Source organism: Nymphalis io, chromosome 5, assembly GCF_905147045.1.
Source record: "Nymphalis io chromosome 5, ilAglIoxx1.1, whole genome shotgun sequence".
Classification (NCBI taxonomy): Eukaryota; Metazoa; Arthropoda; class Insecta; order Lepidoptera; family Nymphalidae; genus Nymphalis; species Nymphalis io.
Window position 1 is genome coordinate 4514055 of NC_065892.1, and position 27731 is coordinate 4541785.

Consider the following 27731-nt stretch of genomic DNA (forward strand, 5'->3'; position numbering starts at 1 on the left):
ACAAAAGACAATAATGGTTTATATTGGAAATATACAAGTATTGAGTTTTCATTAATAAATACTTAACGGTTCCCGACACAAAAAGGCTTATTTTCTATAAGCTTATCGCTTGTTAAAAGATAACGTTTTCAAAATTAAATCAGTATTTTATCCAATATTTAATATTAACTAAGCACCGTTACAACGAGATTGAATTACAAAGCAATTTTCTTTTTAATTATATATTTTAATTATAATATTGCGACATGATATGGATAGGATTTTGTAATTTATTAAAATAACGTAATGAGCTTAGGCATAAAACGTTGATTATTTAAAATGTTTATGAGAATGAAAAGATGACAACACAGATTATAAATGTAAACCGAGGTTAAATATATTATAGCTCATATTAAACTGGTTCAATCACCTTTTACGAGTACTCACACCTAAAGAAAAGGCAAAGTAGAAAGAGCATCCCATTTGTATAATTACAAAAAGAAAATTGTAAAAACTATCTTTCAAAGTGTAGCCCAGGGCTAAATCTCACTTTGTTTTATTGGGTCCAGAGACATTATATAATATGCAGTGATCATTACAAAAAAAAATATTCAATAATATATTCAATTTATTGAAACTATCAATTTACATAAAATTATTTATAAAAAAGTCTTAAGACTGTTATCTGGTGACCCAAAAACCCTCTGTCGATTAGAGAACATACTTAGCTCTAATGCATTCTGATACGTAACTGCTAATGCTGTAATAAGACTCGTTTTCTCAATAGTTTTTCTTTTCTTTTCTTTATCAGCTTCATTTGGAAAGATGTCATCATTTCTTACAAAAAACATAATAGCATCACAATTCGTTTTGATTTCGATTCTGTTTATTAAAAAAAAAAAAAAAAAAAACAAAATGTATAATTTCAGATATCATTCGCCTTCGAATCGAGAATGTGTTCATTTATTTAAAAAAAAAAAGCATTCGTATCCACTTCTTATATTGAAAAAGGTTAATCTAATGTCAATTAGATTTGATTCACAATAATTGTGTTACAAAATAATGTAATGTAATGCACAATGACTTTATACGTAATAGATGCACTGTATAAAACATTATTACGCTTTATTATCAGAATAAAATAAAAAATACCGTTAATTCTGTTTTTATTATAACTAACAATCCAATGCCTACATGAAGTTATGCAGACAGATAAGAAAGCTGAATGCTGTTAAACCTAATTTATTCAAAACAATGAAGCACCAGTCTCGTGTTTTAATCTTTCTTAACCCCTTTCTCACTATTCTATGGGTAATCCCCACTAGTCTTAAGCTCTTGAATTAAATATATCTCACGTTACACTGTCTGAGATTTATAAACCAGTATTTTTAATAATTAAATACCATTTTGTATTAATGGAAAAAAATTTTGGTTGGATTTAAAGGTGTAAAGCAATGTGTAAAAAAATATTCTAACGGAATTTCTAAGATTTTTGTGACATTATAATTATGTTTATCTGAAATATTCTAAAAACGTGTATTCAGAATTGTCAATGACCAAAAATTATTGATCAACTTCGCATCAATTCTCATAAGCATTTTATCATTTAAAAGTGGTGTTAAATATTGCTTAAATATTATATATTAAGTTTTATTTTAATTTTGTAAGCTTTTTATTATTTTAAAGTGGTGTTTTTATAATTTTAAATAATAAAAAGTATACAATATTAAAATTACAATATTCAAAATTAGTGTGCTGAGATGGCCCAGTGGTATGATCTCGAGAATCTTCACCAAAGATAGCGGGTGACTTAATTTGCTTTTATATTCTTCTAGTACTTGGAGGGTGAAGAAAAAAATTGAAAAAACCTGCATGGTTCAGATAAAAATCCACATTTCCCCAACCACTTGTATTAGATCAGCATGATTTGTATTAATTTTCTTATATTTTTAATTATTACAATTCTACTCATTACACTTTATACAAACCTTATATTTGTAGTTGTAACTTACATTACTTAATTAGCTCTAAATATCTCAATATACAAGTAAAAACAGCTATCTACGTAATAGCAAAATTTTCTATAAAAATAAAATAAATATCCTTATATTTGTTGTCAGGTATTGATAATAATTATTTGTAAAGTTTGCTACATTATACCATTAATCTAATCTTTACATCAATTAATTTAGTAATATTGTGGCTTGTATCGACTGACTCTCTCCGCTACTCTGCACGTAATCCTCTCAGTTGGCTGTCGCTTGCACAAGAGCTTGAGCCAATGAATTAAAGATAGCACACGTCCTTCTTAACAAGGAATCCGTTACTCGAGTCACTTTGTTTCGTTAAAACTCAATTTCGTTGCAGTTTATTGATAAATAAATGATAATGTAATTATTATTTCATGTACTTTTTTTCACATTGCATATATATACAGTGTCCTGAAACTAAAACTCTAAATAAAACCTTAAGGTTGCAATAGTTTCAAATTTTTATTCATATATATTAATTGCTTTTTTTTTGGTTGTGACTTATAGCAGGATCAAACATCACCAAGACAAATTTCATTCATAATGTCCAAACCACGATAACAGTTGACTAACTTAACAATTTTTCTTCTGAACACTCATAAACGGCCACATCCGCGGTTTCTGGTTGGACTTTGAGTAAATAGTGTTTGTTTTAATTCGTATCATTCAATTGATTGAGCTTCAGCTTTTACTTAAGTTCTAGCAAAGCAACGTAAAGCGTCACTAGCGCAATAGATTACAGACCTCCTGGCGATGTAAAAGTCGCAGGTTCGATCCTGACACCTTGAGTTATTGTCGTCCCCACTCCTGAAACTACTAACGCTTAAATAGTAAATAGGAATATTACTTTGTAAAAAAAACAGCATTACTAGTAAATTATATTATGCCAGTTCTAATTAATCGATTGTAGATAGATTCAACTTTATCTTTATCTAACAGAGTTATGTATCTCCTAAAGATTAAATCTTCATAATTGAAGATAACACGTAAAAGCTACCCGTGAATCTTGGCCATTTGAGTAGATTTGTAAAGAGTATCTTCATGCTAGCTTTTATTCAATTGCAAGATTACGTTCAAATTCAATATGCCGTTTCATGGGAGTGAGTGGGAAATAAATTGCTTTGAGACTTAACCTAACCTGTAAATAACTTTCGTTAATGAATTGTAAATACGTTTTATTTTATTTAAGGGGTTGTACCTCCAATTTCATTTTGAGAAGAATACAGTTTTTGATTATCATGGCTACATAGTTTACACTATTTTTATATCATTCTGATAATACATATTTACGTCAATTAATAATAATGTACTCCAGACTGATTTCCGCCACGGTGGCCAATCTCAAGAGAGATAAGTCAACTACGCAGGAGATATTATAGTGCACAAGTGTGTGCGCAAACACAGGTGCACTCTCTCTTCCCTAACTCTCACAATTCGATGGGATGGCAATCCGACACGACCGGAAAGAGTTCAGGCGCAGGATCAACGACTTTACGTGCTTTCCGAGGTACACTTCCAACTTCTAGACTCCAGGCTGCTACTGAGAATTTTCTGACAGAAAAACCCAATAACTTTTTATTGGCCCGACTTGGGAATTGAACCCAGGACTTCCGGGCCTTATATCAAGCTGCTAGACCAACGAGGCAGTCACGTCAATTACACCACATATACATACGAACGTTGCAACGATTTAGATAATATGTCATATATTTATAATGCTTCTGTATGTGTGTATGTCAATATTAAAATTTAAAATGTTTATTAAGTTAAAATCATGCTGATATTATACTACATATTATTAAAATATAAAATATAATGTATAAGTTAAAAGAGAAATTAGTATGAATTTTATCTATGTATTTAAAATAGCGTACATTAACTTTGAAAGTTCTTTTCATATATTAAAATTTTACGAACACACATTTTAATTTTATCTCGTACTGCATATAAATTAAGAGAGAACATGAAAATAGTGTTTTCTTGTTAAAAAATGACGAATATCTGACTCATTCGGTTTGCGTGACGCGGTGAGTCAGTCAGTGACTTTTAACTCATTACCATATCACGTGACTGCTGAATTCACGCTAGAGTTTTGTCTATATGATGATTCACAGTAAAAACATTGAATATAAAAATCAGAATTTCAGCTTTTACAAAAGTAAATTCTCATTATGATTTGCAAATAAACCTACACAAACTTATCTATTTCAAAGCGCTGATAAGTACAATTAGAACTACGCTGACCCCAAATCTAAACTCAATCGGAAATTTAGGTACAGAAGTTTTGACTTGTTCTAAATACTTCGTGTATTATGTAGAATATTAAATTGCACATAAAAGAGGAATGTACATGTAATTAATTTAAACTATTAAAATAAAAAAGTTATATTAGTTATGCTACAAATAAACCAATTCACTATAAAACTTTTACAACCAACGTACGAAAAAGACATAAAAACTGATCGATATTTATTTTTCTAGTATACAGCAGAAGCCGGAATTAATCAAGAAATTTTACTTTAATATCAAAACTAATTACTTCATACGAAAAATGCTAATTGAATATTAATAGTAAGCTATCATTTGAAATTATCGTAAGGTAATTTTGCGTATGTTAGTTTTTGATTGATAAATATTTGGAAAATATAACAATCAAATTAGTTTTAAATTATATAGCGCTTGATACTATTTTTTATATTATAATACGCTCTTTTTCTATTATACATTGGTCATTTACTCATTTTTTTAGGGAAACAAACAAACAGTATACATTAATATAAAACCAATCAATTTATTCTAGGATATAAACCAACAAAGTTTTGGGTTATAAACAGTACAAAATATATAACATTGCTGAGAGAAAGGGTCTATCTCTTAGAAATCTGATAATCAAACAACAAGTACAAAAATCAACAATAGAAATTCATCAAATAATTTCAATAAAAATTAAAGATAAAATGAAGATAAAATAACAAATTTTCAGACAATAATAATAATTACAGAATAATAATGCGATCAAAAATGAATTGCATCTGCCGTAACAGCCTGTGAATGTCCCACTGCTGGGGTAAAGGCCTCCTCTCCTCTTTTTGAGGAGAAGGTTTGGAGCTTATTCCACCACGCTGCTCCAATGCGGGTTGGTAGAATTCACATGTGGCAGAATTTCAGTGAAATTAGACACATGCAGGTTTCCTCACGATGTTTTCCTTCACCGTAAAACACGAGATGAATTATAATCACAAATTAAGCACATGAAAATTCAGTGGTGCTTGCCCGGGTTTGAACCCACGATCATCGGTTAAGATTCACGCGTTCTTACCACAGGGCCATCTCGGCTTCAATTGCATCTATATAGCAGTAATTTGTGTTATGCTAGCCATGTTAAGAAGGTATACACTAATTCTGATTTTTTGTATATTGCACACCTGGAACACAAAGTGGCAAGGTGCTCTATTATCATAAAAAATGCGATCGTCTCAGCTTGTTTCTGCCAACTTTAAATTGAACTTTATGGTAAAAAAGAATATTAATGGCAAGAAGATGTTCTTAAGAAAAATTTAAATATAATTATCAATGAAATAAGAAGTTTTTGAAACTTGACGTAATTAATTTTATTGTGAATTTAATTCCTGGAAGACTTATTGAATATTATCGTTCGCTTCGTAGCTGACACTTTTATTTTCAAATTAATGAAATAAATAATTTTAATCATAACGCATATTATAAATTAATAAAAATCGGAGTGTGTATTAAAATAAAAATTTAACAGCATATTTTAATTTAAGTTTTTATTTTCTTGCGTCGCCGAGCACACGATGAATTATTAACACATATTAAGTACATGAAAATTCAGTGCCTCGTGCTCGTGTTTGAATTCAGAATCATCGGTCAAAATTCTCGTTTCTTAACCACTGTGCTCACGACTCTTCATCTTTTACATATTAAAATTGTAAATACAAATTTTGTAGTTAATTCTATAAAATAATCATATGACGAAGGCAAACTAGAATACACTGCTAGTGGTTATAATAATAATTTCGCTGAAAATGATTAATTATTTGAACATTTTCTCATGAAATTGCTTCGAACAACAGTCTGAGTAAAACAATTATTTATCGAAATATCTTTTAAACGCAAAATAACATTATTTAATTAAAATCAAATAATTGTTAAATTAATATAATTTTCTTATTATTATTATAAATAGCAACGAAGTATGTTTACGCGCCACTCATACAATATTACTTCAAGGGAGTAGAGAGCGGTGGCTGAGAACGGACATATGATGGCATAAGAGAGCTAAATGCCACTTACCGTCACGGTATACGAGTCGGTCTTACACCCAAGGCGCGTCATGGATATTTACAGCTATATAGATGTTTTATATCAAAAATATTTTACTATCTGCTAAATATATTTAGTAAAGTTATAAAAGAAATGGAAATCATAATAAAATAAGTAAAAATACTAGACCAAATGTTGACCAACGTCAAATAACATAAACAAAATATATTTTTTTTTGGGACGTAAAAATGTTTTTTTACATTTTACAGCTCCCGTGAACACAGTTGTTAAACGAAAGAGCATATATGTAGCATGAAAGTCGTATATATTTATGTCGGAATATCGTATGCATGTCCGAATTTTGTATTTTCGCCGAATCTGCAATTGCGCTAGAACTTATTCTCTTTGTGGTTAATCTTGTCAAAGATTTAAAATCAAATACTGAAGCTTTTGATAAAATTTTTCGTCTATGTTTCTATCATACATATTAAATATACTTTTTTCTTATGTTGAACACAGTCAAACTCAATCGAAAGCGTTCACATATCTCAACATGAAGCACGTCCAGATAATGCGAATTCACTCTCATGTACCATTACATGCTCGTGCCAGGATCAGCTGTCATTTGAAAATCATTAACTGTTAGTAATAAGCAGTATTATACCGAATACTTAGTACCTTTTTACCGCTATAATGCATATTATACTTAAAATAAATATCGTGATTCTTCATTAATTATATAACCCTTTCTTCAAAGTTTCGAAATATCTAATTAGTTTTTAAAGTGAAAGACAAAACAAAAACAAATAGCTAAATTTCTTAATAATTCTTGAAAACTTACTACTAATACAATACTAAGTTACTATTAATACGATTTATCACCCTCGCAATCATTCAGTTCGTTGAAATCACGTAGTTAAATCGAATTTGCCGACCATATAGCAGACAAAATCATTTTCGGGTGATATCGGAGTGCAAATATGGTTTCTATATCACTTATAAAGGTAATCTTCTATTCGATACGGATATAAATAAGATATCTAGTTTTAAAAAAAAGTGTTCAATTAAGACGGTATAATCAATTATATTATATTCTTACCAGTACCAAAAGTGTGAGCAGAATTGTAGCTTTATAATTTACTTTCAAATACAGCAAATATAAAAATTGAGATGACCTAATCAGGTGATCTCAATTTTTATATTTGCTGTATCTGTTGGTAATCACCAACAGATTGCTCGAATACCATACTAGCTGAGGAATATAGAATTCCACGAAGACCAATAAAACTTAGAAATACAACTTTTTTTTTAAATGTATAGGCTAGCGCTTGACTGTTATCACACCTGATGGAAAGTGAGATACAGTCTAAGATGGAGCGCGCTTGCCTAGAAGATGCCTATTCACTCTAGACTTGAAGGTACCCATATTGTAGGTGGTGGGGAAAACGGAGGTCGGGAGGGTATTCCAGACCTTGGCGGTGCGTATCAGAAACGAGGAAGGAAATCGTTTCGTACGTGTCTTAAATACGTCAACTACGTACGGATGCAGATCTTTTCGATGTCTCGCAGTCCTATGGTAAAAAGGTGACGAGGGAACCAAATTAAATAGTTCCTGAGCACACTCTCCGAAATATATCTTGTAGAATACCGACTAAACTAGCACTAGCACATATTCCGAGTGTCAATCAATCAGTCAATGAAGTAGCGATCGCCGTAGAGTTTAATGCAAACTTTAATATTATTAGCATTCCGTAACAGCCTGTGAATGTCCTACTATGGGGCTAAAGGCCTCGTCTCTCTTTTTGAGAAGAAGGTTTGGAGCTTGGTCCACCACGCTGCTCCAGTGCGGGTTGGTGGAATACACACGTGGCAGAATTTCAGTAATATTAGACACATGCAGGTTTCCTCACGATGTTTTCCTTCACCGTAAAGCGCGGCATGAATTATAATCACAAATTAAGCACATGAAAATTCAGTGGTGCTTGCCCGGGTTTGAATCCACAATTATCGGTTAAGATTCACACGTTCTTACCACTGGGCCATCTTGGCTTTTATTATTATTAGCATATGAATACTAAATTATAATCAATTTACAAATACTTAAATTTACATGATAATGCTGCCTTACAATAAAAAACATTCAACAAGCACAATAAAATAATGTAAATCGACTTATAGAAATGATATAACAATTGATGAGCCGGTTGGCGTGGTTGGTAAAACACATACAGCGTTTTAAACATATTATGTTACAAGCTTTGAGAAAATTGATTCAATAAAAAAAATAACTTTAAAAATACTTATAAGTACAAAAATGTAAAGAGAGAAAAACAATATTAACTACACAAGGAAAACTACTTTTTAATATATATTTATATATACATATATATATATATATATATATATATATATATATATATATATATATATATATTTCTTAATATAATTAACTTAGAATCTAAATTAGAATAAGAAGTTGCGCCTAAGTATCAAACTTTTTGTTATTGTTTGATATTGTTTTAAAATATTCATCGATTCGTTTCGTAAGGAATCTTAAGTAGGGAAGTTTCTAAAACGAAGAAATGATTCGTTAGAAGTTCAGTAATATAAAAAAACAAATACATCAACTTTTGGAGTATTATTTTAAAGCGGAATATGATTGTAAAAGCGCTATATAGCGCTACACGTCGGTTAAACAAGTGAACGGTCAGTCTAACAAGCCTAGATCGATCGGCTACAGCAACGAGAGATTCAATTTGCACCCTTTTAGGTGGAATTAAGAGTAACTCAGTTTAATCCAAAAGCGATACAACTAACAGCATTCCACACTGTTACTCAGGATAAATTACACTTAAGAAAGCTTGCAAAAACTAATTCGTTTAAAATAAATACGAGTTAGATACCGAGATTCAAAAGAAGCGTAAAGATAATTTTTAAATCATCGATATGTCTGCAATATTATAGTGAAAACATTTTTAATCACATAAATATTACTAAACGTTTGATGAAGTTGTGATTATAGATCTTATTTGTTGAGGAATTTAGTGAAAATTATAGCATTTCTGTTTTTTTTTGTGTGTTATATAGCTTTTTTACCTTTTTTGTAAACCAACTATGAGAAACTAGAAATAAGATGTATCATATTTGCACTTCAATAACCTGAAATTGCATATGTTGACGACAAAATATAATTTTCACTTTACACATACAGGCATACTAGACATTTAACGAAAATTATATCTTTATAACCAATGAATATACTAAGAATTCTATTTCGAGAGATAATACTTTGGATATTTTTATCACATACTTTATTCTTCTGCAATTGATCGTCAATGTGATTGTCGTTTAGTATAATGAAAAGCCCTTCGGCGTCAAAAGTCATTGATCCGATTACGGAATTGAGTCGCCTCACAGACGGATAAAATATACATATAGAATATAACATGTCGGATAAATGGAATCATTGAAGTACTAGTTCGGGTTAAAATGGAAACTGTTAATGTTTGACCATTCAGCTTGAGTAATATTTCAATAGAACAAATTATTTTATGATCGTGAAATTACAATGCTTTATTAATTATCGATATATATTCAGAACATTTATGACTTAGATCTTTGAATTTATTTTTATTACTTTGTCATTTCAGAATAGGCGTTACTTAAGCATAATAAAAAGATACAAAAGGAAACGATAGTAACTAAGTAACCGTAGGGCTACTCAGTTACTTTTGTAACATCGCGTACATATTCTTTTTTTTGACCTTAAGAAGGTGGCGGGCACCAACTGGATGCGGAAGGCGGAGGACAGGGAGCTTTGGCGCACCCTGGGAGAGGCCTATGTTCAGCAGTGGACAACGATTGGCTGTTGATTGATTGATTGATACATATTCTTAGATTGTCCTTTTGGCTAATACTAATTAATACACGTACATCTTATCCGTTCCATCCGTTTGGGAGTTAAACTCAGCTTAAATTTTTTTTTATACATTGTGCTCGGTCGTGAAAAAAAAATGAATGAATGAAAACAGCAAAATATATGTATAGAACATGATATTTATTAAAGCAATATGTAATAAAAATATGTAAAGTTCGGTAAATTAATATAGTTTGTAATAAAAGTTAAAGATAAATCATAATTTGTACGATATATAAATTGGTTTTTATTTTCTTTTATATGTTATGAATTCAGACATGAAAATAAGCCACCTGTTGGTTAAAGTAACCATAACCAATATTGACAAAAGAGTTTCCATTAAAAAAAATTAAAACACTAGTTTTTTTTTTAATTTAAATATTTTTTACTCAAAATAACCTCATTAACAATACTAAAGAGTTATAAATTATTAATAAATCAAAGTCTTTTCAGACATTTACCTCGACCATTTTCATATTAGTTACTTATTATATAACGTTGGATGTCGAATGATTTTCCATTTCGACATATCAGATTAATATACAAAAGTTTCGTATTCAGAATGTTAATTGACTACCTCGCAGTTAAATCAGTCTTAAAGCGTAATAAAATTTAATTCGAACTAAATATGTTTCAGAGTAATAAATTGCTTCGTATAAGATACGTGTAACCGCATTCTTTCATGCGTGTTTTCGCTATTGAAATATTTCGCATAATATTCTCGGTATCGTATTGTGAGTGTGTCGATTGAGAATCGTAGCAATTAATTGTTATGGAACGAAGGTACTGGAATTAATTTGATGTTACTTATTTCAAGTTCACAAAGACTAAAACGTTTTACTGATTACGCGATTAATGTAAATTATCCGTAATAAAGTTTACTGTACACTGGCGAGAATACGTGTTTAGCTTTATCGATACTAAATATAACTTTTCTATTCGAATATACGACGCTAAGGAATTGCCTAGTTTGTTTGCTTGAACGTGCGAATCTCATACTAGCGATCTACTAGTTAAGTTAACCGTGCAAAGAAGTTAGTCTAATATATACTCATCTGATCTTCGCGGCATCTTCTTACTCAAATATATTTTTTCAAATCGTATTGGTAGATCATGAGATTAATGCTTTCAAATATATCTAATCTATTAAGATAGATATAGGTACAAATGATTATGTCAAATAAATATGTAAATGTGTAATATAGATAGGCAGAATGATCTGCCCGTCTGCCTATCTATGGTGCCGTTCGAAATATTAATCATTACTTATCTTCTATGCACCGCACCATCAACCTTTAGAACTAAGATTTTATGTCCTATGTGCCTTTAGTTACATTCGCTCACTTATTCTTCCAACTGGAATACAACAATTTATACTATGTATTGTTGTTTTGCGATAGAATGTGTAATGAGTGTGTGGTACTTACTCAGTGGGGCTTGCACAAACCCGTACCACCAAGTATAATCAATTGATTACCTAATTGACCTTTGCCTATATGCTAGCAATTTTAGAATCATATATCGTTTCTGTTACTAACGTTTTGTTCAGTTTCATTTTGCTAATACACAAACAATCATGGCGTCTGACTTATGTCAAATAAACCAGCAATTACAGTAGTTTAGTAACTTTAACTTTGCCATTTGGCGTTATAACAGCACTTTTAGTTGGCACTTTAATACTAAAAGGTTGGTTCATACATGTAATAAAAAAAAGGTCATCACTACCAAATATATAAATGTGAAAGTGGGTTTGACTGTGAAACTTTCACGACTTAATTTCTCATCCGATCATCAAGAAATTTTGTACATAAGGGTATTTGCAAATATGCAGGGGAAGCCACAGGTGGGTATAGAAAATAAAATAAAAATATACAACACACAGTTGCGCCAAATGCCATGTGACTGTTATTTACCGTATTTATATCGTATCTTGAAATGTGATCGGAATGAGTCACTTAGGCAATATATCAAACAAAATTTAGATACTACATTAACTGTTGTTCAACGTGGAAGTATTTTGGCATTTCTTAATAGTAATTATGCGAAAATATTGTACAAATTAACTTACAAACGTTTAAGAAAATTAAACTTTATTGTGTAACTAACAGTGACATATTTAGTCACAGATGGTGACTAAGCTCTGTAAAAGTGAACTAAAATTAAATTAAAAAAATGTTAACCGCAAACACAAAAAAATACATAAAAAAATGAAAAAACAAAATTGTTTGTTGGCCCTTTAACTTTATGATAATTAGGTAGCAAGTAATATTTTAATACAAGTGTCGTCGTGTAATGAGACCGTAATTTCAAATCAATTGGACATGGGAAAGTTTTTTCAAGTATGGAATGAGCTGATGATATTCAAACACCTGGACAGATCATACTTATTCTACTTTATACCTAAGAAACACCCCTCTTTTTAAGTAAGGGGTTAAAAATAGTTTCGAATATTCATAAACATTTATAAAGTTTATCTACGAGTTATATTTAATACAGATTCGTATTTACAAAAAGCTGGAACAAGGCGTTTCAGCTGAGTTTGCTGTCAGTGATATTGCAAATGGAATTTCAACCTATAACGCTTCGTACATTAGAATAGTAATGGGAATTACGCGCTTCAAGCGTCAAGCGCTTTCAAAATTCAGTGATAAAGTTACCTACCTTAGATTTTTAGTTTAAAAATATCGAACGTGTCAAAAACGAAATGTATATTATCATAGAATCTTCTTATAAAGTTGAATAGAATATTTATATATCATAGAAGGTTCTTTTAAAGTTGAATAACTATTTGCAAACATTATTTACATAAATTTTTAATTGCGTTCACGAGATTTTACAAAGTTATGTGCAAACAATATAATAACAACAACAAAGCTTTGGATAAATATGTTTATGACGTCTGCTTTTATCCTTATCACAAGGTACATAAATTTACAATCCTTGTGGATATATCATATCCTTATATAACAAAACAGTTTCATAAAAATATATTGAAAAATCGCTACGGTCAAGGTTTTTCTCTTAAATTTTATTAAATAAATTGTTTTTTAGTTATTTCAGAAATCCACATTTGCACATATACACATTACATAGTAAATATATAACATTTCTTACAACAATCTTTCATAAAATTCTAATTTTTCTTTCTAGTCTGTCTGTGATTTCAAAATAACTACTTCTCTAAAAGTAAATATAGCTATTTGCGAGTTACCAAAGCAATCAATTTTTTGTCTACCTGTTTGTCCGGGGTAATCTTTAAAACGGCAAAAATTACAAATTAAAATAACTTTACGCTGTCTTTATTTCATCAAAATCGTTTGAGTCTAACAAAAGTTATAAAAATTTAAAGTTGTAATTTTAAGGTTGTAATTTATATAAAATGTTTCCTCTTATTTTTAAATGACAAAATTATTAAAACGATATTGTATTATATGGTGCTTATTCTTTAAATGCCAGTATAATATATTTAATATTTTTAAACATACATAACATTTTTGTAGATTTATTGAAACAACAATAAATGTGAGCTTGACACATTTGTCTACGAACAACGAAATAATAAAATATAGCTTAAGATTCTATATTTGGATCGTGAAATTTTAAAAACCAATATAATAAGAAATGCGAACGTATAAGTGGCATATAAATATTTATATCTACAATTTTAGCAATTCAATTGTTGTGACGTCACTGTAACAATGCTTTCTATTATTAGAGCATAAACTATCAAATTCAAACATATGTTCAAATTTAAACGCAAATATAATGAATTGTTTTATTGTTAAGACGAGATGGCCTAGTGGTTAGAACGCGTGAATCTTAACCGATAATTGTGGGTTTAAGCCCGGGCAAGCACCACTGAATATTCATGTGCCTTATTTGTGTTTATAATTCATATCACGCTTGAAGGTGAAGAAAAACATCGTGAGGAAAGCTGCATGTGTCTAATTTGATTGAAATTATGCCACATGTGTATTCCACCAACCTGCATTGGAGCAGCGTGGTGGAATAAGCTCTAAACTTTCTCCTCAAAATGGAAAGGAAGCCTAAGCCCAGCTGTGGGACATTAACAGGCTGTTACTGTACTGTGTTTATTGTCATTTGTTGATGTATTTACAATATGTACTTATTATACACTTATTAAAGTATCGCATGGATTTAATCACCAATTTAATAATCAAATTATCGATTGAGTTTTCATCTATAATTTAAAGCTGTTTGTAAAAATGTTTGCCTTAAGGTAATACAAATATAATTATGTATATTTTATTTTTTATTTTTGTATTTTTATTATATTTGATTACCAGTATTATTCATTATTTAATTGATTCGTTTCTCTATGCTTAATTGTATCATTGATCATTCTATTATGAACTACCCATGTTATGGTAGGACCCGAATGGAACACACAATTGAAAATTCTATTTTATCAGGAAACTCTCACATGTATGATATAAAAAATGAATTTGGCAATCGTTCATTATATTTTGCTTAACTTAAGGATGAACTGTAAATGAAGCACTTTAATTCATATGTAAATGCTATCCGGCTTTGCGATATTTCGTTAACGGACATTCTATCCTGTGGACTATAACAAAGCTAAGGTTTCTAATAGAAATATAAATATAAATTATAAATACGACTATAAATGTTGCTGTATTAAAATATACATTACATAATGATGAAACAATATTACGTTTTCATTGAGCCAAGATGTCCCAGTAGATAGATTTTTTTTAAAGAAAATCACTCGTTCAAATTTGTGCAATTACCGATAAGTTACACGCTTCATTAGTGTTCCAAATGTAAGTGTTACTAGTTCCTGCTGGCGGCTTCATAAAAATACTCAGGGTATTTGCTGTAGGTATCCTATTCTACCCTTTGTCTATACCGTTATAATGGCAACGTGTATGCGAAGTTTCATAATCATGAGTTGAGTAGTTAAGTTGAGAAAGTGTAACAATCAAACTCACTTTCGCATTTATAATATTACGCGCTTTACCCGCGGCTTCGCTCGTGTCATCATTCAGAATAGCTAGATTGCATTTTTATTAGCTCTTTCTTTAAATTCAAATTTTATCCCCTTTATCACTTGAAATTTTCGAAAACCCTTTCGTAGTGCTAACCTACTATGTAATTTTTTTTGGTGTTCAGCCTAAGCTCTGTCTATGTCACTCAGTTATATATATATATATATATATATATATGTGTGTGTGTGTGTGTGAGTGTGTAATGAGCTATTTATACTACTTGCTAGTGACTACGGGAGAATGTATGACCAGGTTGTAACAAAAAGTTGCATAAATTAAAAATAAATCAAATTATGTGATGAAGGAAAATACCGCGTTGGAACCTGTCGCATGAAATTCTGCCACATGTATAATACAAAACATCCACAAACTCCTCAAAACACAAACACGATGTGCAGTAAAATATGGTCCAAGCCTTCTGAATACAGAAAGTCTTTACTCAGCAGTAACATTTATGGGCTAATAGTTTGCATTTTTATTATACAACTTAAAAAAAAAACCGAATGCTATATTTTTTTATATTGCTATATAGAACAAAGCTTTAAAACTTTTTATTATTGTAATAAAATATTGAAGATGAAATTGCATTGACGACAAGCACTGAATAATAAAATATTTGTTTAAGTATTTTATCTTCATCTTATCACTTATAATCTGCTTCGAAGTTAAAATAACTCATTATTTTGCAAAAAACATTTTAAACTTTTTAGTTTGTATTTATAATTATTGTTAATTATGTAAATTATTTTATTTTATGATTAATTATTAAAAAAAACAACAAATCTAATAAAAGATTCAAGCAAAATTAATACTTATTCAAGTGTGATATGGTTCAAAGTAACAAAAAACTCGATAATCTAGCAGCTGATTTATAAGGTTGTATTACAAAATCCTCGCTTCAAATTCTGGGCGAGGTATCGCTATTTCGATTTTCTGTTAAGAAATTATCTGTAACAGTTATTGTGTATATGGAGTTTAAAGCTTAACAATGTTTGCACTCCTGTGCCTGAGCTCTCTCTGGATGACAGTACGTAGTCAAAAACGCATGTGTTTTTGCACAGCGGCTTAGTTGGCTTTTTTTTTTTTTTTATAAAATAGGAAGGCGGACGAGCATATGGGCCACCTGATGGTAAGTGGTCACCAACGCTCTTAGACATTGGCATTGTAAGAAATGTCAACCATCGCTTACATATCCAATGCGCCACCAACCTTGGGAACTAAGATTTTATGTCCCTTGTGCCTGTAATTACACTGGCTCACTCACCCTTCAAACCGGAACACAACAATATCAAGTATTGCTGTTTTGCGGTAGAATATCTGATTAGTGGGTGGTACCTACCCAGACGAGCTTGCACAAAGCCCTACCACCAGTACAAAGCCCTACCACCAGTACAAAGCCCTACCACCAGTACAAAGCCCTACCACCAGTGCAAAGCCCTACCACCAGTGCAAAGCCCTACCACCAGTACAAAGCCCTACCACCAGTACAAAGCCCTACCACCAGTACAAAGCCCTACCACCAGTACAAAGCCCTACCACCAGTACAAAGCCCTACCACCAGTACAAAGCCCTACCACCAGTACAAAGCCCTACCACCAGTACTTCTCTTTCAGAAGAATTTTCGCTGTAGTTGAAACACATAATAATTTTTGACATTGTGTTATACCTAATTACGTCATTGTTTTGGTATTTGACGAATATTTAGCAATCTCAAAATACGCATAACATCATATATGAATACGAAATGTTAGAAAAGCGATATTGACTGTAACAACCATAACATTCAAAGAATATATGCATCAAATTAGCGTATCACCGCGTGTTGATTTTTAACATTTCACAACTGAGGTAATTATTTCATATTGAATAGCACTGATGGTTTTACGAATACTATGATAAGGAGGTATTTTAGGCATTCGTCTCTCTTTTTGATATTTGTATTCATTTACAGTACTATATAACTTAATTTTTTTTAAAGGGGTTCACTGTGTATTAATTAATAATTTGAACGCGAAAGATTTTCTATTTTTCATGCAGAAACAGAATAACGAATCAAACTATTTTTTTGGCATAGAAATAGTTTTATGGGGCTGTATTGACAGAAAGTAAATAAAAATTGTTACATAAACAAGTATATTAACTGCGGGAGTTCGAAAAAAAATAATTACGTATATTTATTAATATATACATATCAATCATCCATCGAAATTTTGCAAATTTCGCAAACTCTTTAACCAATTAACTTAATCAATCTGCAAGTTATATTTTTCGCTAAAAATGTAAATTTCCACGCCTAGTATTTCAATATAATACGTAAAGTAATCACTCCTTGAAATTACTAATGATACAATAAGTATTTTGTCAAATTCGGGCTTTTTGATGTAAAGCATCTATTGGCGTGTTCTGGGGATAAGACCGACTCGTATCCCATGATGGCAAAAAAAAATAATTGAAAATCTCACTCAAGAACTAGCAGAGGGTTATGGAACTATAATCGATTTTAAAAATAAGCATAATTATTTTCACATCAACGATTCAACAATCGATGGCCTTTTTGCGTGCTAGATATTTCCTTGAAATTGCTTACTTCCTGAGAAATTTGATGTATCGCGAAGACAATAGACATATAATACGGTTTCTGTTTTTATATGAAATAAATTATGAGTGCTAACTTCCTTACTGCAACTGCAAGTACTATATTTTTTAATGAGTTTAATATTAGCTGATTAGTAGTACACGCATTTAATTTGGTTTATACAAACACGTCTCTGCTTCATACACTTACGATATTTTTGAGGGACCGTCGCTTGAAGTAAACATCTCTAAGTATAAAAAATGTTCCATGGCTGGACAAAGACAAAGAGGAGAAGTTTTGGAGCGTTTTCCATTAAGATGCTTCAATGCAACCTGCATTTGGCAATTGGCAGATTTTCATCCGTCATATGTTCTCAACTTCATTTTCCTTTTGATAGATAATTAATAATTCAAAGCTATATAAACAATTTTTTCAGAAATGAATTTACCGTAAAAACACAAAGTTAGAATATAACACAAAGTTAGAATGTTAAATTTAATTTACTAAATAAGAAGCTTAATGAAATTCAAACTTATGGATTGGATACGAATCTCAGTAGCCAATCAATTCAAAGGATCAAAGTTGGTTAAAATATAACTGAGAGGACGGTACCAAGTTCTGCAGTTAGACAATCGGTAAGGATCGTCAGCTGTGCTTGGTTAATTTAGTAGACTGCTAGGTTAGAAATCAAACGCTTAATTCGTATCTAAATGGTTCAAAGCAAAGTCAAATAGCAAATTTACTAATCCAGTTAAATGGTTCGAGCGTTTATATTTTGGCAGATGTCTGAGTCTTGAAGTTTATGCACATACTAATTTATTAGAACAAGCTAATTGAACGAGTACTTAACCTATGTGTAAGGGCAAACATTTAGAAACTAAGAATTAAAAAAAAATGGCTGTCACTGATTTGATTTGATTTAATTTAGATCTAAATCGATAGACAGTTACTTTATATTTTATTGATAAGTAAATACGGTGTATAATAAATGTATTTAAGTAATAAAAATATATTAATTCTCTTATGCTTGTAATAATATATAGCATGCTGTGAATATCTGTTATAGTACGTATCTATCCATGTTTATGTAGATCAAGTCGAAAGCAGAAATATGTTCAGAAAAAACTCGAACTATAAATAACAATATTCTTCAATCAATAAATTTTCCATACGGTTTCAAAACTTTTACCAATCGCTATAGCTGTTGGTTATTCGATAAAGAATTTGAAACTTTTACAAACTAATTAGTTGGCTTCAACCAAACCCGATAAACAACGTGTACCAAAATATTGTTTCTGGCGTTTTGAACACCGTCAGCCGAAGTAACTTCTAATAAACTAACAAGTAATCTAAACAATGAATTTGCTAACTGTCAAAGTGACTAAAGTTTTCGACCCTAAATATTTCTATCTGTGGTCTGAGGACTCGCTTCAGGTGTGATAAGGGTCAGATAGGTTGAGTATTAAGACAAGTAGTAAGAGTATTAACTGCTTCATTAATTTATGTTATTAATACGCTTTGGATTTGAATTAATTTCTCATGTTTTCAATTAAAATTATGGTGACTCTAAATAATTTTATATTATAAATAAAAAGTAAAAACATTAATTCTGTCGTCAACAACCAGATGAAATATATTAGCATGTTTGCAAAAAATATATTAGTTTGTACAATAATTTTATTTTTATTCTTTTTTAAATTTAACTTTAGTTAAAATAGCTAAACCCAGTATCAATATTTTTAAGTACATAATAAATATACACCATATATAATGTATGAATTATTATTATTTTTGCTTACGTCTTCGGCGTTTTAATAGCTATTCATATACAACATTTATTTAAAATCTGCATTTCACGTTAAAATGTGACAAAAGTATATACTTGCTATCAACTATATTGTTTTAGCTTAAACGATGTATTAGAAGATCGCTTTTAGAAGTAAGATGGATATTCCTTCACGTAATAACATCTTACATCTAGAATACTATTTATTTTAAAAATCTAAATTACTATTTATTTTAAAAACTCAAGATAGCATTCAGCAGTATTATTCTGAAAGAACTCATTTCGTGTCTCTTTCTAGAACTAGGTATAAAAACTTAAGTACGGTGATTCGCTATTTTGTTGCGTATATTATATACATTTAAATTTTATAATTATTGGTACAATCAATGTCGCATAATACTTTCTTACATTTTACTCATAATCTGCGGTGAGTTTCGAATTAGTTTTAGCATAATAGCTCGACTATTATGAGAATTGATAGGAAATTATTTCGTCCACGTATATAATATATTTACTATAAGAATCGTCATAGTTATACAAGACAAAACTAACAAATAACAAAATCCGTCTATATATCGAATAAATATTGACAATATAAGTTTGATCTAATACTACTTACGTAATATTTTTTGTTAAGTGCTTTCGATGGCGAATTACAAGTCCGTTGGAGCGCTAAGTTTATTACTTCTATACGATTCAGACATGACAACTGAGAATCGCGGATGTGAATGTCAATTATCATTTGAATATGAATGAAAGACGTGATTCGAAACAAAAAAAATAAAATATAAAATTTGGAGGCTACACTAAAAAAAATGAAAATTATTTTCTTTATTATTGTAAAATTATTTTCTAAATTACAACGTAAGTAGGAACAAAATAATTTATGGAATGAGGAATGTCAGAATACATTTTTTCATATAAGAACAGGAGCTGGAAAGGGAAATAATGAAACACTGAATGAGACCAAGTTATCAACTTCACAAAGAGTCGCTAAGCATAAGGAGAGAAATATTTCATTTTAAAAAACTGCATTTTATTATCTTTTGTGAAATAGACTGGTTTTATCATTTTAAAGAACATTTTCTAGTCGAACTTAGTCACTTTTAATAAACCACTTTATAACCATATTTGCTTTGTAGGTAGAAAAATTATTGCCTCATAAAACTTCCTCAATAATAATAGTAGAAAAATTACAATTTCAAGTGTGAGAATATTCATTTTTAAATTTATTTACCGTACAATTTATATCATTTATCCTCAGATTTTTATAATATTTATATTAAATAAGCTTACTTTATTCATTATAATTTACATACTGAATGTAAATACTTTACATAAAAACTGAAGAAATTCGAGCTCTTGAAGTAAAATGAATTTCAAGAAACAAAGGAAATAAAACACTTCAGCCCTATCGGCCACTGGTCCGTTTTAACACATCCGAACACTAACCTACTTCTCAGCTGTAAATTTATTTGCTAGAGAGAAAAGGAGGTTTCAGAAATTTCATTTCGCAGAACCCAAAATTGAATTCCTTTACGACTTGCTCCAATAATCAAATGAATAATCCATTTTCAGTCCTCGCGGGGTGTCCGCGTGAATCAAGGATAAAAAAAGCCATGAAAAAATTTGAGCTTCGCTACGCTACGTGTTTCGTCGCTATTCCAAATTGTGTTTTCAATGTATTTTATTTTTGACGCTCCATTACAGCAGGTGGGATTGAGTCTAGGAGAATTTATAATGCGCCTTGATGAGTTTTGTCCGTGACTGTACTTCCAACTTGTCACAACGCTGAGCGTCTTTGCTATTTTTTTATCTATAAGTTATATTTTCATCATTTAAAATAGATTTGCATATTAACAAAAACAATCGAATTCATTTTAAGCAAAACGTTTAAATCATCTATAATATTACATTGATTACATAATTATCACAGTAATATTGTTAAGTATAATATGTGTTAAGCAATAAGATTCGTAAGTAAATAACGTGGCCTTAATTGTAGGTTTAATTTAAACTCATTCATGAAATGACGAAATAAATACATATTCGTAATCCTTAATTCCATTATGTACATTATGCAACCCTTATCTGGATTATTGTAGCTCATTTTTCGTAGTGGTCATAAAAAATAACTGTTCAAGCAATCGGTGGCTGCAGACTTCATTATCATAAGCCCAATTACTTACAGTTACTCGCCTTCTGAATACGCTACTGAGTCGCTGGATGTTAATAATTGGATTCAGTATGCATTCCAAGTCGTATTTCTACCTGAAGTAGGTGAAAATAAAAACCTTCGCTAACAAGCATGATTTTGTATTTACATAATATTATGATGTGATCATTTATCTTCTTAATAATATTCGTATACTTTATTTAGTACAATTACGGGATTAATTTTAATATTTGGATCAATTTTATTAGTATAAATAAACTATTAAACTATGAAGATGCTTTATGCGGCGATAAACCCTACGTAATATGCCTGTATCAGGCCAGGCAATTTAAATGCCGAAATATTTTAAAGGTCTATAGCATTTTATATGATTTATGTCCTGTTATAAAAAAGTTTTAAGAAAATCAGTTCTTGTTCATGAACATTTTAATATTTATTTACTTTAAAAAACTAATTACTTTTTTGCTACATTTTATTTTGTCAATATAGGAAAATATTGAAGCCATATAGATAATACTATTAAATTACTTCATTAAATATTTGGTTCAAATGGTTTTGATTATAAAAACATTTATATTTAGATTTTTCTAAAAATATATTTGAAATATTTATAAAGTAAAATATGTGGATCTTCTAATACGTTTATCTCACTTGTATAGGTTTCATTTTCGCAAAGGTGTTGACACGAAAAAAACAGCGGCCCTATGAAATCGGCAGGGAAATTTATTCGAGCCTATTTCTGTAAGCTTTCGAGGCACGTCCTGTGAATCGTTTGTGACGGGTCAGGGTAGGACTAAGGGCCCGCATGGTCTTACGGTTTGTTGCTTTGAACGGAATCGCTGCCTTTGTAAAATGTTTTTGACTTTTTTCATTGTGAATAGTTCAATGGAATATTAGGTATACTTAATACTATTTGATTGCTAATAAGTTTGTAAGCTTTGATAATTATGATAGATATTGAGTTCAGTTTAAAATGTGAAATATGTTTGTGCTCGCCTTTAGGGTAAGCACGGGTCGTACGCCGTAACGACAAACGGCATGACGCTTTATTATGCCATAATAAAGTGGCGCGTATACTATACGCTTCGTTACTGCATATTATTATAATAATAAGAAAAAATAAGTAAAAATGTTTAATGATAAAAAGATAATGATTAGTTATAATTATTTTCCCTGTTTATTATTTCGAATGTTCGTTAAATATAAATAAAATAATCTATTTGATAATGCATAAAAAGTTTATAATAATAATAATAATAATAATATCCTGGGACATTTTTCACACACGGCAGTCTGATCCCAAATTAAGCTTGTACAAAGCTTGTGCTATGAAAACCAGACAACTGACATGCTACATTTACTACTTTTCTTTTGTAAATACATACTTATATAGATAATTACACCCAGACTCAGGACAAACATACATGTTTATGCACACAAATGTCTGTCCTGGATGGGAATCGAACCCAAAACCTTCGGAGTGAAAGACAAGTATCTACCAACCACGCCAACCGGCTCGTCGAATTATTAATTTTAGGAACGTAATAACTATTATTAAGTTTCGCATTTGAAATATTATAAACTTGAAATAGCACAAAAATATAATTTTATATTATTGTGGTTTAGGTTATATCAACGATGTTGTCCCTTACGATTTATCCTTTAAAAAATACTCGCACAGAAGGATCAAATATTCTCATATCAAAAGGAGCACGCGTGAGCATTTATTCGATATTAAACTGAACAGATATAATAAAAATCATTCAACATAAGAATTATAAGTGGTTTCCCCGACCCTTGCCAAATGCGTCATCGTAGTAAAAATGTTTTCTGGCCAAGACCACATTATAACCAATAAAAAATAGATTCAAAGTTCTCTTCTGAACCATAATTAGGGTCAGTTACGTAATCGTCTAAATTTAGGAAACCCTCAATGGGATGGAGTAAAGTGACAGATGTAATGGATCCATTGGCTGTTTTCTTTCAAATGATTCTTAATTTAGATGTGAAAGCCAGCAACTGAGAGGGGTTATTAGGTCAACAGCCGTTGCTATTAGTATTAGGCATGGTGCGTATATTTAATTTAAAAAAGGCAGTCATTTTATTAGAGATACTTCAGCTTACTTTCATAATTCATCTGAATACATATAAAAACTGCCGGACGCTGAGCTTAAATATGAAATATTACACGGAAAATTGAATTGTCAACTTTCATTAAAAAATAAAATGATAATATCAATTGAGAAAATATTGCCACTCTCAAAAAACACGAGTTGGCCCAGTGGTTAGAATACGTTAATTTTAATTGAAGATTGCTGGCTTAAATTAGGACAATTATTTCTTAATTTTCATGCACTTAATTTGTATTTAGATTCATTTCGTGCTCGGCGATGAACGTTAACATCGGAAACCTGCACGTATTGGCTGAAAATCTGTCACATGTGTATGGAGTGGCGTGGTCCAATAAACTGTAAACCTTCTCCTCAATAGGAGAGGAACCTTAGCCCACCATTGGGACATTCAAAGATGTTGCTTTTTGCTTTGGCACAATTTAAATTAACAAAAATATTATTTTTAAATCTGGAACTTAATTCGTTTCTTGGTTCGTAGAAAAAAAACGTTCTTATGACTATTTTAAATATAACAATTACCTTCTTTTGTTTAGTATAATTTATTCATAATTCATATTCATAAAATTAAATTGTAAGAATGTGATGATATTCAATATAATTTATATTATACTTCATACTATATACTGAAGAGTCAATTTGGTTGAGCGTGCTAATTTCAGAAACTACAAAGTCTTAACTTCACGCCGTGACACTTAAAAGCGGCGCAATAACCACATAAACTTAATCTATAAATCAAATTTAATGCATGAAAAATCGCAGGGCTCTTCAGATTAAATAATAACATTTCAAGAAGAAGGCATTCAAGCAAAAGCCGAGTCAGTAGACCATGATATTGGAGAGATACGATTAAATATATATGAAGATTATGAGATAATCTAGAATTCATTCAATTATGAGTGATGTTATTTTAGATTTGATTACTTTTTTAGGCAAACTGATTCTGTTTCCTCTCGCGGATTTACTTGCGTGTAGCTGAGCATGTGTTAGATACAGACACATATTTTTGTACCCCTGATAATTCATGATGGTCTAGTAGTAAAGACGCAAAAGCGTTACTACAAACAAACTTAACTTCGTACATAATATTAGTTAGAAGTAAGAATAAAAATATTAGACTTTGTTTTTTAATCTCTAATGATAAATGATTACCTATACCTATACCGATAGTCAATATTGATATGAATATTTTATAAGAATCTAACTTTTATCTATGTCAAATAAAAGTCTAAGTTGACGCATTACACTTGCTTGTTAATTCTTAAAAATCTATTACTGATTTGGAAACAAAATCTTCAGACAGAAGAGTCGGCAAAAGAAAGTCAGTCAGTAAGTTTTTTTAATTTCTAATTTTCATTATGACAAATATGAGTCCATCCAAATAGGGCAATATAATTATATATTTTTAATTAAATTTAAATTTTAGTGGTGGAATAAACTCCAAAACTACCCCTCGAGAGGAAAGAATGTCGTCAATCCATCAGTGGAAAATTTATATGCTGTTACTTTAATTGATACATTCTTTTAATAATGAATACATCTACTTTTATTTTGAACATAAGGGCAGACTGTTCTAACATCCGGCGTTTAAAGCCCTGGTTAGAGGTTTAAAGATTAAACATTTGAAACGGTTAGGCACGTGGTGCCCTAATAAAACGACTTGTTTACAAATACTACCTATTTATATCTCACGATAGAAATGAGCGCTCTTTGGAGTAGAATTTAGGCCCTTACGGAATAGCTTAAATGTAAATATTTTCTTGTTTATTTCCATTTCATGAACACGTTGAATAAACGAAGATAAACGATGGTATTGGTTATAATTATAATTATATTTATGTATTTATTTGTATCTGTTTCAGGTTTTAAACTAGACTTTCTGTATACGTGTTTACTTACAGTAATTCTTTTTTTAAATTTTAATTAAACAAATTTTATCTAAATTTGAAGACAATTTGAAGTCAAGTAGACAGAAAATTATATTTCTTTTCGTACATTGAAATTTATTCTCAAGTCTTAACTTCACGAAATAATGACAAGGCAATTTCCGCAGCAAGAAGAACTTTATATAAGCCGAGACTAAGTATACCATTCGGCACATCCCATTAACGAACCATCTTATTCAAAGTTCGTACGGACCACTCATTCAGCTGTGTTTATTTAGTAATACTGCCAACTCACGTCTTTGATGTTTCGCGTGAGACAAAATCGGCGTTCTGGGCGGTTTGATTTTCACACTTCTATAGCAGTAGACCTCCTCTATCCCCTTCTGCTTCGCCAGTTTAAAACCGGAGAACATTTCACAGCACAACACAAACAGGAGCACAGAACACACACAGATCCATCTTCGTGTTTAGACAGCGCGTGCGCGCGCATTGACCGCTCTTTCACGATTCCATACGTTGTTTTGTAAGACGGAGTCTGTTATATATAGAACGTCGTCGCTCGCTACGTCCGTTATATTTTTTATTAATAAACAAGTATTAGTGGCAATAAAGTATCTAATGTTGCACAGTTTTTTGGGTTACAGTAACTCATTTTCACATCGTTACGTTTTTTTTTTAAATAAATAAATCGGTTACAACAAAGAAAATTAAAACAATAAAACGTAACAATTTCAAGCGAAACAATCACTCAATATTAACGCTTTATATTATTCTATTGACTATTGTTACGATCACATTTTGAGATAAGCCTTTTCCTTTAGATGCTTAACTTAGAGCAGATTTTCCACTTTGTTTTCCTCAACTGCTGAGGACGAGATGAATTATAAACACTCAAATTAACCACGTGAAAATTCAGTGGCGCTCTCAGATTCGAACCCGCAATCTTTGGTTTAAATTGACTTGTTCTAAGTACTGAGCCATCTTGTGCTTCATCTCGTTATACCTCAGACATATATTACATCATTATTATTTTAGTGAGGTCCAATATTCAGTAATGTATTAAAATTCTTTGACAAAATTATCTTTCGTTGGAAATTAGGGACACGATCAATATTTCAATACGAGCAGTCCTGAACAGACAGCAATAAATTTATACACCGGCGTAACAAGAAAAATGTTTGTTTTGTCGAGTCAATATAAATATTAGGGGTAATAAAATATGATCGACGGTGATGAGGCTTAGGATATTCTTTCATCTTACTGGTGTGAGTATTCTGTGAGTAATGTTAGTGTGAGTATTTTGTATAAAACATGAGCTTCGTAAAGTTAATATTGTTATAATTTTATTCTTACTAGTAGTTTGTTTATTTATTTCTGTTATACTTTCACGTTGTAACTATTCAAGCGACCATGATATTTTACAAACATCGTGAGGAATACAGAAAATGGTGCTTAATATTTACACACGTGGGCGAAACTGCGAGTGAAAATTAGTACATTGTATTTGCGTTTTTATCACAATTATACATTTTTTATTATTTTTCCAACATTTCAAGTGTGTTGTACGTGTTGTGGGTATGAACTGAATAAAACAGGCGAGATTGCGGTTAAAACAAAAATATACATAATATATAACAAATATCAGGAAAGTTCAAAGTATCGTTATAATATCGTTAAAGAGGGTAGCATTTTTTTGTAAAAGGATAAATAAAATGTCATTCTTTTGTAGAAGCCGTATAAACTTTGGTATAAATAAAATAAAAACAGTAATTTGATATACGTATATTATAGTACGTTTAACGCAGAAATAAACAATTGAAAAGAAAACGTAACACATTTATTATGATTTAAAATATAAATAAATCAAAAACCATAAAACAATTTTATTCAATTAGGTTTTTGAATGAACATTTAAATTGCCATGTTTAAAATTACCATCG

The 27731-nt window shown here is 30.4% G+C and overlaps 1 protein-coding gene across 3 annotated transcripts in view; it reads right to left on the reverse strand.

Annotated features, from left to right (window-relative positions):
• LOC126768470 (glutamate receptor-interacting protein 2) overlaps positions 1 to 27731 on the reverse strand; it is a 313332-nt gene that overhangs the window by 27210 nt on the left and 258391 nt on the right. The window contains exon 1 of one of the 3 annotated variants that reach the window (XM_050486600.1): positions 26087 to 26263. The exons of the other annotated variants lie outside the window; for them this stretch is intronic. Within the exon in view, the coding sequence (XP_050342557.1) occupies positions 26087 to 26204 (118 nt within the window). The 5' untranslated portion in view covers positions 26205 to 26263. Of the gene's footprint in view, positions 1 to 26086; positions 26264 to 27731 lie in introns of those variants that run through there. 3 annotated transcript variants of the gene reach the window in all.